This window comes from Pogona vitticeps, chromosome 13, assembly GCF_051106095.1.
Source record: "Pogona vitticeps strain Pit_001003342236 chromosome 13, PviZW2.1, whole genome shotgun sequence".
NCBI lineage: Eukaryota > Metazoa > Chordata > Lepidosauria > Squamata > Agamidae > Pogona > Pogona vitticeps.
The window spans coordinates 5,493,706-5,508,403 of record NC_135795.1 but is presented as its reverse complement, the minus strand read 5'-3'; the positions used below and the strand labels follow the sequence as shown (position 1 = coordinate 5,508,403).

Below are 14,698 nucleotides of genomic sequence, written 5' to 3'. Positions count from 1 at the left end.
CCAGCGTTGCTTTACTAGCGAGTGAGATTTTATTTGGCTGTACTGTATTTCTTTTTCATTCATAATTTTCTGAATAAAGCTAGCATTAAAAAAATTAATAAATTCAAATGCCGGGAAAAGCAAAATGGATAGATTTGCATGATGGCTACTAGTAGTGATGCTTTGAAAATTGTGCATTTAACCATGCTGTGCTGAATTAGTCGCCACTGCTTTTTCTTGAAAGGCTCCTCATCTTTAACAGCTGTAAGGCCAGCACAGATAACAGCCAAATTTTTGAAATGTACCTAGTACTGAAAGTGGCGAATCTCGAATATATCAACATTCACAAGTGTCTCCATACTTTTTCAGGAAAGACTGGAATGTAGGAGCAGAACTGCTGGATAACCTCAGTGGTTTAAGTGTTTGGCTGTGAAGCCAGAATTTGGGAGTTTGATTCCTCCACGGTGCCTCCTGGACAGAGGCTAGACTGGATGATCTCATGGGGTCCCTTCCAGTTCTGCAGTTCTAAGATGATGATTATTATATAAACTGTGTGATTCATCCATTTATAGCTGTCGCTTACACCTCACCCACATGCTCCCAAACATACCCAATTAGTTATTTTGATGCTTTTGGATTCTCAAGACAGTAAAATATTCTAGCTCTCCCACCCACATGCTGCCCACTTGAGGTTTGGGACCCTCTCCATTCACCACTGATGAGATTTGGTGTCCAAAACATCTGGACGGCATCAAGTAGGGAAGGCTAAAAATCCACACAGGCACCTTTGGAAATGAATATCCCAGCAGTTGCAACAAAAAGAATTTAAAGCCTAAGTGCCAAGAAATATTGAAGCTTTGCATTTTGAAAAATGCTTGGATTCAAAAAAACCCAAGCATGGGTCCCCTACCTTTTTCTAAAGCTTTGTTGGGTATTTTAAAAAACAGAAAGAAGAATCTTAAAGTCTTAAAGCCTTGCTCTTGAATTTTAAGACCGTAACTCGTTACTGAAACTCAATGACATTGCATCGTTTTCCCTCCAGAAATCCAATAGTAGCTTTAGATGGAAGTAGTAAGTAGGGAAGTGGATTCAAATTAAAGAAATCGTTTTCACTTGCAGTATATTCTTTGAACATTTTGTCTACTTCCCACCCTGCAATACTCACACTCTCTCATCAAATTCATTTTAATTCTGCCCAGATCTGGCCTCCCCGGCCGCAAGAATATAAATCAATTCATTGCACAGTTTTCCAGCTAAAAAAAGCAACACAAGGGCAGAAAAGGTCACGGTGAGAAAAAAAAATCAAACCCTGCCTTTTTGAAGGTTGTGCTTTTCACCTGAGCCACTCACTGCCTCCCTCCCTTGCAAAGAGGCGAAACGATTCTATCAGAATCGGTCCTCTGCAGGTGACGTCGAACACATGGGCATCTTGACAAATTAGATCTCTTAACCAGGATGCATGACGGCTGAGGGTAATATCGTAAGTCATCCTGAAAAATGAGCCTGGATCCGCTCTTCAGCTGGTAGCGCAGCATCATCGTAAGGCTGGCCGGCCCTTTTCACACACCTCAGTGGTATTCTCCCTGGTAGATTCAGAGCTGCTAATTCTGCATCCTGCAGCCGTACAGGATGGCAACAGTTCCCCTACAGGGGGGATTTGCCATTGTCTGCTGTGAATCATGACAACACATCCCCACATGCTCCTTTTAAACAGGAATACATTGAGGTTCTGCATTTCTGATGTACATTTTGCCCCAGGAACGGGATAAAAAAAAAAATCTGTTGCAATTTTTAGTAGGGACTATAGATGTGTGTGTGTGTGTGTGTGTGTGTGTGTGTGTGTGTGTGTGTGTGTGTGTGTGTGTGTGTGTGTGTGTGTGAGAGAGAGAGAGAGAGAGAGAGAGAGAGAGAGAGACTCTATTGCTTCCACTTTTTTCTTGCATTTACAGTGGTGCCTCGCTAGACAGTTACCCTGCATGACAGTTTTTTCGCTAGACATTGACTTTTTGCGATCGCTATAGCGATTTGCAAAACAATGATTCCTATGGGGGAATTTCGCTGGACAATGTTTGGTCCCTGCTTTGCAAAGCGATTTTCGCTAGATGACAATTTGCTTTTCACTAGACAATGATTTCACTAAACAGCGATTTCAGTGGAACGGATTACCATCGTCTAGCGAGGCACCACTGTAATCTTTTTTTTTTCTGTCCCTGAATAAAAACAACCTTCTTCGCCATTGGCACTTGCCAAATTCAACATAAACAGTTATTTCCACCTTGTGGTATCTTCATGCCATACAGGTATTATAGAAGAGAAATTTCCCAGGGGAATAAAGGCAGCCTCCAGCCTCATTTAGTTGGTACCACAAGCCTGGCTGAATTTACAGGCATTCAGACCCTGTATTTGAAGTTTTCATCCAGGCTGGACTGGAGGGAACCCAAACCGGAATTAAGATTGCTGGAAGGAATATCAACAACCTCAGATATGCAAACAATACCACTCTGATGGCAGAAAGTGAGGAGGAATTAAAGAGCCTCTTAATGAGGGTCAAAGAGGAGAGTGCAAAAAACGGTCTGAAGCTTAACATAAAAAAAAGCTAAGATCATGGCCACTGGTCCCATCACCCCCTGGCAAATAGAAGGGGAAGATATGGAGGCAGTGCCAGATTTTACTTTCTTGGGCTCCATGATCACTGCAGATGGTGACAGCAGCCACGAAATTAAAAGACGCCTGCTTCTTGGGAGGAAAGCGATGACAAACCTAGACAGCATCTTAAAAACCAGAGACCTCAGCTTGCCGACAAAAGTCTGCACTGTCAAAGCTATGGTTCTTCCAGTAGCAATGTGGGGAAGGGAGAGCTGGACCATAAATAAGGACGACGGTGGAAGAATTGATGCTTTCCCCCCCACTGTTCCTCTTTGACAGAGGTTGGACTTGATGATCTGTAGGGTCGCAGATGAGGTGTGGTACAGTTTCATCTTCTTTCTTGGCAGAGTTGAAATCTGCTCTTAGCACTGATTCCTTGGATCTTAGCTTTCTTTACGTTGGTTTGGAGTGCTTGTTCTCGTGCAGCAAAAATCAAGCCTTCGGTTTCTTTTCTTAAGGGTCCCCAGTTCTAACCACACTGATGATGAATCATTGTCATGCCTTCCATCAATGTTTCACTGCCTTAAGTAATTTTTCTCTACTTGTACTAATATAATCATTTAGGGTTTGTTTTTCCTCCTCTACTACCTGTTAATCCACAGCCTCTGATTCTTCATGGTAAATATAATCTGTCCACGTCACTTTTCGGATGCGGTACGTGATCCATGCTCATCAGTTTCTGTGTTTTTCAATCCAATTCTTCCAATTCATTTGAGTCCAATCTATTATTCCAGCTGGGTATCTAATTGCTCGAACTGCCCAAGTGTTTATGGCTTTGATTGTATTTCCCCCATTTAATGTTGATTGTAAGATTTACCGCAGTGTTTTGATATATTCCCTTCCTGTCCATTCTTTAACTTTTGAGTGCACAATACACGACGTTATCTGGTTCTAATATTCCAAGGTATTTATAATTTTCATCACTTGAGAGTGATTTTAGAATATTGCCATTTAAAAAAAAATTCTATTCTATCTAGTTTTTGGACCTTGCCACGATGTATAGACAGAGTTGCACATTTGTCAATTCCAACTTTCATTTGGAGATCTTCACTAAATATTTGCACTGTGTTTAGCCATGATTCTATCTCTGTGGAACTTTTTGCATATCATCATCATCATCATCATCATCATCATCATCATCATCATCATCATCTTCTTCTTCTTCTTCTTCTTCTTCTTCTTCTTATTATTATTATTATTATTATTATTATTATTATTTCTTATTATTATTATTATTATTATTATTATTATTATTATTATTATTATTATTATTATTATTATTATTATTATTATTATTATTATTGATGATGATGATAATGATGACGACGATGTCATCATCATCATCACTGAAACAGACACACACCCCTCCCAATTCTCATGGCATCCTTGGAGCTATTACAAAGAGACAGCAGGGATCCGGGCGCCCTGCCAAACCCCTCGGTTCTCCAGCATGATTAACAGCAAACGGCAGACAAGCTCAACGTGGGTCGCATTACCCCCCCAACTCATTATCGCACCCCTCTCTTGGCCCAAACGGGGACAGCGCATTGTGTACACTTGATGTTGCCATGGAGACCTCGCCAGCTCGTCCCTCCAATACAATAGGTGGCGTTAAGCTCTTCTGAATTCCTGTCCATAAAAGCATGAAGCTCCCCCTTTTCCCTTCAAAACGAATCTTTGCCGCTCATTAGTGATACAAACCCATAAAAGTCTCCCGTTTTCGCACAATGAGCCACATGTTCTGTCAAACCAGGTCAAGGGAGATCTTGCTGCGCCCAGGAATGAGAGCAGAAGCATCCTATTGCCACTGATGCATGACATGCGTGAGGTGCTTTGAGACCCAGCCCTACATTTTCAGCCCAATCAACCTCACAGGTTTGTTGTGAGAATGGAGCAGGGGAGAAGAGATCCATAGAAGACAGATATAAATGTGAACCATGATCATAAGGATTCCCAGACACTTCTGGAAAAACACAACGACCGAAAGCCAATGACAGGAGTACCCCACTTAGCACTTTTGCATGCGTTCCAAGAAACTGAACAAGCACTAAAAACATTGTGGCTTATGCAAGGAGTTCCAGAGGCACAGTCACCCCTGTTGTGGTGGAAGGAATTCATGCCACATCTCCCAGAGCCCCAGTCTACCTCCGTTAGATAGACTGGGCCCCAAGTCAGGTGCCACAAAATGGCCACCCAAGCATGTGCGCTAGAGTGAAACAGCGCTATACAGAGCCACCTTATGCAAGCTATTTAAAGCACTTAAACGTCTGCCGCGGGAAACCGCTCTTATCAGGGCATGCCAGGGCTTGGGAATCCTAGATGCACTTCCGCCGTTTTGCTCTGTTTTGTATCAGAAAATAAATTCCACATCCCTTTTCTTCTAAGCGGGTGGGCGAGGGAATATACTTTATGAGAAGTTATTATAAAGAGACGAGGCAAGCGAACCAAGCGCTGATCAGCCTCTTCGCCCAGTCCGGCTTCTTTCATATCATAATGGTCTACGACAATAGATGCTTTCAGGGGCATTAAATTGTCTGGAGCGCATTACTACCCATGGCGCCTGGAAGCCACCCAACCCAAGCAGGTTTGTACAAGGCGCTCACGAGTCTGGGCAGGAAGGCCAGTTGTTATTCCAACAGACCACAGGGCTGAAGAGGAAAGCCTTGTGCTGTCACCATATGGCACCAAATGGCACCTGCCTTACCACCGCCCTATAGATCAGGGATGGGTCATGTGTTCCCCATAGGCTGCATGCAGCCCCAATAACCCCTCGTAAGAAAGGAGGGCAAAATAACTTATACAGGCCAATCACATCCATCACATGCTTTTGGGGGGAGGCACAAGAACATGGGTGGGTGTTCTAAAGAGGGGGGTAGATGGATGAATTGTGGTCTCCAGACACCCAGCAGCTACCTGCCCTGCTACAGGAAAAAAATAATAAGCAGCCATTAGAGAGTGGATGAATTTTTCTCTCCCTTGCAAATTTAATTGTTTCCTTCAGTTCTTTTTGGTTAAAGCTTAGAAGTATCCGAATTAGTATGAATGCATTTAATGCTAAGTTGTTGTTTCAAAATTAATTTGCTGGCACAAAATCTTTAGGAGGCTTTATTAGCATATAATATTTCTTAATTTGCTGTTTAATTTGCTACATCATTAAATCAAAAGGGGTCATGTAAAAGAAGTAAAAAAATCGCCCAGTAACAAATTGAAAACAGAAGATACAACGCCAAAATAAGGTCACTGGCATTTCATTATCATTTTTTTAAAAAAATCGTTACTGAAAAATGCAATGAACTGGGAAAACCAACGTGTTTTAATTAATTCTTTCCAAATGTAAGAGCTTGGGAGGAGGTAAAAACTGAAGCAGCACCCCTAGCAAGAACACAGAGCAGCCATTATAGCTGCGATTAGATTAGCGGAGGCTGGTCTTTGATAAGCACGTCTCTTTGCAGGGAGACATAGATATTTAAAAAATTAAAATTAAAAATTAAAAAATGCCAAACTAGTAGAAAAGTGTGCAAGCGTCCGTTCAGCATTGGTTCCCAACCTTGGGGTCACCCAGATGTTCTCGGACTGCAATTCCCAGAAACCTACCACTACCACAGCTGGTGTGAAGGGTTCTGGGAAATGAAGTCTAAGAACACTTGGGTGACCCAAGGGGAGGGGTGGAAACGAGGGCCAGTCATCATATCTTCCTGCCTCAATCAAGGTGCAAGGTGGGGATTATCAGGGCTGCTGTAGGAACAGCTGAGCTAACGGGAAACCCCCTGAGATACGTGTATATATCTGCCTACGTGTGTATGTGTATACGTGTGTGTGTGTGTGTGTGTGTGTGTGTGTAAGAGTATACAAAGTCAGGTGGACAAAACGTGGTCCTCCAGATGTTGTGCGACTACGTCTCCCATCATGCTTCACCCTTTGCCATGCTGGCTAAGGCTCATGGGAACGGCAGTCCAGCAATATCGGGGAACGGCACTGTCCCCATTCCATGACCAAGCATTACGGGGGAAGGCAAACGTAGGAATTACGTCCTTGGAACTGAACACGTTCAGATGCCTAAGCTGCCTTGTGCTCTTAAGAGCAGGATACGTCTCAGTAAATTATTATCGTCATATAGCATCACCCAGAAACCATCAAACTTAGCTTTTCTCCCATAAATATGTCAAGTTAATGTAAGCAGAGTAGCAGAGAGAAAAGAGGGGATGATAAAAAAGTGGAAGGAAAAAGATATCCCCCCCCCCCGCCCGCCACGTTTCACCCTGAAGGCTTTGGTGTCAAAGGAACAACCTCCCAGCTGCACATCCGAGTAGTTTTCTGCCATCCTCGTGTTGGGATTCTAAAGATTAAGAAGAGCTGACAGCTCTGTTACAAACTTCCTTCCCGCTTCTCCCTTCACAAAAACTAGGTCAACATGCTGGACGATCCGCCTGGTTGGTTTGGGCCAGGCATGTATTCCGCTAAACTAGCAGAAATTAGACTACAGTGGTGCCTCGCTTAACGATGTTAATTCGTTTCAGCAAAATCGCTGTAGAGCGAAAACATCATAAAGCGAAAATTAAAAACCCACTGAAACGCATTAAAACCCGGTTAATGCATTCCAATGGGCTAAAAACTCACTGTCCAGCGAAGATGCTCCACACGGGGTCCATTTTCTGTGCCTGTCTAGCAAGGAATCCGTCCTGAAAAACAGTGGGGGGGCATTTTCTTCAGCTGGAGGCCATTTTGGAACCCGACAATCAGCTGTTCGCTGATCGTCATAATGCGAAAAATCGGTTCCTGAAGCAGGGAACTGATCATCGCACAGCGGATTTTGCCCATAGGAAGCATCATTTTGCGATCGCTTTTGCAATCACAAAAAAGGCATCGTTAAGCGGATTCGACGTTATATGGGGCGATCATAAAGCGAGGCACGACTGTACTAGTGAAAGCAGGCATAAACTGAACATAACATGAAATATACCAGCAAGATCAGAGCTCTGGAAAAGTTATTTTTGGGGGGGACATAAATCCCTATTACCAGCAAAAGATACGAGTCTACTTTCACAGTCAAAGGGATCCTCATTAGAGATGGGCACATACCGGAAAACCGGTGGTTCGTGATGGTGCATGGTTAACCATGGACCCCCGGAAAAACTAATGGTTCTTTTTTCTGATTTGTGTCCACCTTCTGCTGCCTTCTCTGCCTCCTCTGCCGCCTGCCCAACCACAGGTCCCATCGCCTCCCTACCTGGTCTCATTGCTGCCCCCTCCCCACACTCCAGAGTGGGGGATGACAGTGCTAGATTCTTTTTTGCTTTTCTAAAGCTTCCTTCCCAAGACAGATCCCTCTGCAAATATTTAGACACCGATTGCACACCAAATCCTGATCTGCACATGGCTGGTGGCAGAAGACTGCAAATAATCTCATCCTGTTGAACTGCCTTCCAAAGCTTCAAGTCCTGTATTGCTAAAACGCTCACCAAGCTGAAGCAGCCTCCTGTCTTTAAAGCAGGATAGTCCAGAGTCACAGCAAGACGTGAAAAATGGGTGCATTCCACAGTTCTATACAACACGGAACATAACGCATTACTGGGAATAAATTCAGCTTCCTTCGAATCTCAGATATACTTTTTCAAAACACAATTCAAGTTTCTAGTCCTCAACAGCTGCAAGGATCTGCTTGAAAGTGCATAATTGCTATGTGTTTTAGTTACTTTTCTAGGTTTTGAGTTTTCCTGGTGAGTCTTCAGGCTCTGACACCCTTCAATCTCTCCGTATATTCAGCAAAAACGGGAACTATGCAAATCCATAAAAACAGCACAATTTGATTTTCAACAGAAAGTGACATTATGCAAGCCAAGGGAACTTTCATAACCTATCTACTACCCAGAATTTGAAAGTCTGTTGTACAGATTGTATGGTTTTTAGAATGAGAGGGTTCTATTCCCTGAATGTACCCTCTTGATTGTCTGGGGTTATTTATTCATTTTATTGTTGTTTACCCTACCCCCCCTTCCTTAAAAAGGAACCAAGGCAGCCTACATCATTAAAATATAATATTAAAGCTAACCACAGTGAGTATGCAAATATTTAAAAGGATCAAACAAATACCAGATTTAAAAAAAAACATGACACTAAAACTCACACAGGGCTACAGAAGATGTGCAAACTGAAATTATATCTCGCCATGAGAAGGCTAAGCCATGTTTAATAACCAAGATTCACTTTCAGAGGAGAGAGAACATCATCCTCTTTGTTGTTAAAGGTGCTGCAGCAAAGCACAGAGACGTGCATGCACACAGTGTCTTGAAAAAGAATAATTTCAGCTCATTTGTACTCTCAATTTTACTGTTACTGCATTTTTCCTGGGTTTCTCTGGCTCCAGCCCAGTAAACAATTCAACGCGTCTGCTCTACTTACAGTCACTTACAGGCAAGGCGAATTTTCTTAACTGGCACAGGTTTTAAGCTAATTCAAAGAGAGAGGCAGAACTCAAAGCAAAGCATCCATAGAATTCTCATCCTCATCACCACCAAAAAGAAATCGTAGAAGTATTAGCTATCCAGACTATTTCATACAAACTCTATCAGCCTTGTAAAGTGATTACCGCCAGAGCACAACTTGGAAATAACTAGTTACAACAAACATAATTCACCTATAACTAGTTACTTTGGGGACTCGCAAGCAAAATAACTCGTAGGTACAAAGTTACTTCCTTGGTATAACAAGTAACGCCAAAGTTACATCAGTGTGATGGTATTTAAACATGATACTTCCAAAAGCTGCTTTCCAAAGGCATTCTGATGTCTTTCTAGAAGTTTCTGACACATTTTTTTTTCAGATTTTATGCCACTCCCTTTATCAATTGTAACTGATGTACAAAATATATTGTAGGTTCGGGCTTTGGCATATTTACAAACATGCAAAGGTGCAATATCAAATGTCATCACCAGAGGAAACCTTGTATATTTCTAGCCAGCTGGTAATAACAAGGCAATGGAAATATAATACACAACACGCTACGTCACTTGTGCACTCTAAGCAATCTGGCGGCCAGGAAGTAATAAGTAGTTCAATAAGTTCCCTTGCGCAGAGGAGCAAACAGATCCGTAATTCCATTTGGGGTGCTTGCTAAGTAACACCAGGGTGAGTGACTGTCTTCTACCTAAGCAACTGAGATGGAAGAAACGCGCAAATATTCTTCTGTCTCCAATTCAAAAGCAGTAGAGCCCATCCATTGTTAGAATACGTCATTTCCCCCCCACACACAGCTGCATGGGAAAAGGGGGTGAAGGAAGTTCAGCGCTACGGCACTTCCCAGCACTAATAATACGCTAATGCACTTCAGCGCTAATGCAGCAGAAGAACGCAGAAACAACAGTGAAGAAAGCAATTGCAAGTATAGAGAAAGAAAGAGAAGAAGAAGAAGAAGAAGAAGCAGAAGCAGAAGCAGAAGCAGAAGCAGAAGCAGAAGCAGAAGAAGAAGAAGAAGAAGAAGAAGAAGAAGAAGAAGAAGAAGAAGAAGAAGAAGAAGAAGAAGAAGAAGAAGAAGAAGAAGAAGAAGAAATGCTCCATCTGGAAAGCCTCCTTATCTCTATTCATCTGTTTTTAAAAAAGACATCAAGGAAGGGACCTGGAATATCTCTAGGGTAGAAATCACACAAGGCAGGAGACGCCTCCGTGTAAAAGGTTCAGAAAGAACTGGAAGAACTCTTCTCAAAGTTTTTGGCTCATTGGTTCTCTTTTTGATCAAGATGCATAAAAAATAAACCAACCTCCATTTCTGATAGCCGAGATTCCTCGATAGAAGTCTTCAAAGCTGATGACACCGAGGCCAGCAGGATCCAGGAACTTGGTCAGATCTTTCACCTGCAAGCACAAAGCAGATCATTTTTAACGTTTATACAGCTAGAATGAGAGCTCGGAAAGGGTGCGCTTTTTTTGGACTACAACTCCCAAAATCCCCTAGCTGGGGCAGCCAGAAATTCCTTTGAGCTCTGGCTGGAATAGAGTCTTTTACATCATACTTTTGAAAGGCCAAGCCAACATATTTTGCTGATTGAGAACATCCTCCCCCAAAAATAAAGATATATAGCACACAAGGTCAGCCAACAGATTTTGACACCCAAGGCAGAAAATCCCACACAAGCTCCTACTAAAGAAAATTAAATTAAAAGGCAATTCCTGCTCCTACTGCAACAGCTCAAAGCAGCTGTTTCACTTTGCCCAAAGATAGGGCCATCCCTGAAAGTGAACTCTGGACAAAGGCGGATCACAATAGATTTTCTTTTAGTTATCACTCTTCTCTGCTTTGCTCTGACTTCACCTGAAACAGTGTCCAGTTCTCGCCACCTCATCCTGCAACAGTTTGTTGCAGTGCGTTTCTATAAACCTCCAAAAATCCACCTCTGTCTCTTCAGGAAAGTTCACTGAAAACCTCGGGATTCTCAAAAGTTAAGACGACTGATTACAAGCTTCAGCAGATTCTAAGTGTTGAAACCACCTAGAGAGAGGGGTTTCTTGTCTGTCACTCAAGGATCGTCCGCAACATCCTATCAAGACCGGCTATAGCAGTGGTCCCCAACCTTGGGCCTCCAGATGTTCTTGGACTTCAACTCCCAGAAATCCTGGCCAGCAGAGGTGGGGGTGAAGGCTTCTGGGAGATGTAGTCCAAGAACATCTGGAGGCCCAAAGTTGGGGACCACTGATCTATAGAGTCCCTTCCAGCATTGAAGTTCTGATCATGATGATGATTCCCAGAAGGTGTCCATCACTGGAAGGTTATCAACTGGACGGTGGTGGACACAGAACTCACATTTCCGGAAATCTGCAACCAAGTCTTTGTATTCCCGCTTCATCCCATTCAGATTCGGTCCGAGATTTCCTACCCTCGTAACGTATCATCTTCCATTTCGCAACTACAGTCTCTCTGCGCTCAAAGTCACATGGTCAAGTAACACTGGATTACAACTCCCATCATCCAACCCTGATCAACTGGCATCTGAGGATTATGGGAGTTGTAATCCACCATCTAGGGATCTAACCTGCGAAAAGCCACTTTAAACCATTTTCTTCACCTCAGCAGCCTCCACGCTCACAAAGGCCTCAAAACATCAGGACCTTAAGAGCCAGGATGCTGGAAAATGTGCTTCAAAAATATATATGTGTGTGGGGGGGGGTCTCCATTCCCCCCTCCCCTCCTCCCAGCGATTGTCTAAAAACCATGCCTTTATTTCTGGGTGGTCTGTTTCCATTTCCCTGTTGTTATTAGATGGAATTATCTGTTTCAAATCCTTATTCCAGGAATTCTCCATGGAGGCAGCTTAAAAAATGTTGATTTTTCTTTTAAGTGGCCTCCATGGATGCTACAGCCCAGATCTCACCTCCTGATCAGAGTTTTGGCTCAGCTCGAAATAAACGTAAGGAGTGGGGCTGATCTATATTTACAGACCACAAAAACCTCACTTGCACCAGCTCAGCATGTTATTCATCAGTTCAGTGACGGTGAGCAAATGTCTCCAGCGCTCACAGAAGGTGACTAATTTTAACCCAAAGCTGTCAGTTGTCACTTCCTTTGTATGGCTTTTAGAACATGTGGAATTTGAAATGTCAACAGGTAATGTAAACCACAGAACTCATTAAGCTGATGCCGAGAGACCTTCTGCTGCTCTGGCATTCTACGATGGAAAGTTTTGATTGAAAAACACACAGCACCAAAAAACAGGAAATTGATTTCGGGTTTCCAGAACACAACGCTATATAAGCAACAACAAAAATACCACATTATGCTCATTTGTCCTCAAAACGGTTAAAAGCCAAAGGTGCTAAGGTGTTAGAATCCATGAGATGCCATTATCTCCATGACACATGCACTGTTGCAGAGTTTTCAATTTTTGGTAAAATTCCTCTGGCTATGCAATCCAAATACAGAGACTCAAGAGAAGAATAGCTTCAAGTGCCCCCAGATACTCCACCCCTTTCTCGTTAACTGGCACTTAAAGTCTCAATAACTCACTCTGAGACATTTGTAGGAGAAAGAATTTTTGTTTTAATTCTTTACTTAGAGGTGCTTGAGATTACAGATTTATGCAAGCGGCTTTCTTTACTGAACATATACCTAGCAAACAACTGGTCAGATCAACAGCAAACAAACAACGGCCACCAACAAATTAAAGAGAGGGAAAAAGCACTCAGCAGACAGATGGGGATCTCTTTGATATCAAAGTCTGGAAGGAATGGTTGATGAGTGCTGGACAGACAGACAATCAATCTAAGCCAGATAGTTCTGAAAACGAGGACAGGCCAGAAAAAAATGAATGAATGAATGAATGAATGAATGAATGAATGAATGAATGAATGAGATACATCCTAAGGGGCCTCCTTTAACAATACACATTGTATACAATGAAAACCATTTCCCAAAGGGGAGGCAAATCCATGCCAGCCCTTCTGTGCCAGATTTTAAATGAGATTTTATTTAGATAATGTACTTATGCACTCAAAAAGCAGGCCAACTAGCAAGCTTAATATCTTGCAGGTACGCTGCCGGCGCCCATATGGCAGCACATCCCATAATCGGATCGCGTAAAGCTTATACAGGCTTGATACTAAATCGTTTTTCCCTTAGGAAGGAAAATTCACTGCTTTGGCATCACCAGTTGCCTAAGACAGCAGGCGTCATCATAATCCAAAAAAAGACTATAAGACAAAGACAGGAGAAAGTCTATGAAAGGGACCCTTATCCTACAGATGGGCCGGCCCTACCTTTGGGCAAGGGGAGGCTTAATCCTCTTCCTCTTTTTAAACTCCTTAGGCAAAAAGGTTTTCTTTCACTGTCATCTTCTCCATGTGCCACAGCTGCTTGACAGCACATCCCTCTCCTCGGCTCAAGATTTCTTGCAGGCATCTTCTCATAGCCCCACAGGCATAGGAAGGGCAATAGCTCATGGGTCCAGTTATGGGGGGACCCCCCCAAAAATGGTCCCCAACCTGAAAGCAAAGCGCTGGACCTTGTATGGGACAACGGACATCCCTGGAACTGGCCAGGAGTAACTATTTTCCCTTCTAACTGGAGATGGGCACGACCCGAATCACCAACCAGAAAAACCGACGAATCGGGCTGGTCTGTGGTTCGGTTAGCAGCCTTGTTTGGGGATCCAAAGAGCCAAACTTTCCCCCCCCCCTCAGCGTTTTGTTTTGCTTGGGCAAAATGGATGCCCACCTCCTTCCCACTGCACTCATCGCCTCCTCCACCATTGCTGCTGCCATCTTGTGGGCCTGGGTACCCATTTTACCGACCTCGGAAGGACAGAAGGCTGAGTCAACCTTGAGCCGGCGACCTGGGATTTGAACCCCGGGTCGTGAGCACAGTTTTGGCTGTAGAACAGCGGTTTAACCACTGCACCACAAGGGAATGGCTGGTTTAGACTGTCTTGCAGCGTATTCCAAAACCCGATAGGTGGGTTACCTGCACCAGGTGTGGGGAAACTTGTTCTCCCTGAGCTTGGGAAATCCTGGGCTGACTAGGGGATTCTGGGAGGTGTAGTCTAGACCCTCCAGACACAGGACAATGTCCATCGTCCCTGGTCACGCTGCCTCCTCTGATGAAAGCTGATATCAGGTACGCCTCTTGGGGGGGACGTCACATGTTCCCCTCTTCCAGCCTACACCAGCTCCCTGCACCTTCAGCCAGGTAAGTCTTCCCCATCACTTACTGACCCGAGGCGCCCGGGACCAAAGCTGCCATCGTCCGCTTGCTCAACTGAGGCTCTGCGTTCAAGTTTCCTTTCCTCCCCGTGTCCCTACCGCTCACCAAGCAGCTTGCCAACAATGAATCATAAGAGTTCGTAATCTGAAAAGCAAAAGAGATTCTGTTTGCACATCATCTTACTCATTTTGGCTCCACTGGAGGGTTTTTTCCCCATGACATCAAAACGACAGAATCTCCCCACAAATTCAGGCGTGTGCACATCTGGAATCTTTGAGCCACTAATGAAACCGCGCCAGGGGTGCGTCCGCAAAGATGTAAGAAGCCAAAATCCGTGGGAACGCTGGCTCGGCATGCGCGAGCCGCCCGCTGGATTGCTCCCGCTTG

The 14,698-nt window shown here is 43.7% G+C and overlaps 1 protein-coding gene across 3 annotated transcripts in view; it reads right to left on the bottom strand.

The window, feature by feature from the left end:
* The window catches only part of RAB11FIP3 (RAB11 family interacting protein 3), a 95,066-nt gene that overhangs the window by 54,553 nt on the left and 25,815 nt on the right, over positions 1–14,698 (bottom strand). For all 3 annotated transcript variants that reach the window (XM_072982608.2, XM_072982610.2, XM_072982611.2), the window contains exon 3: positions 10,380–10,473. In XM_072982608.2, the coding sequence (XP_072838709.2) occupies positions 10,380–10,473 (94 nt within the window). The remainder of the gene's footprint in view (positions 1–10,379; positions 10,474–14,698) is intronic.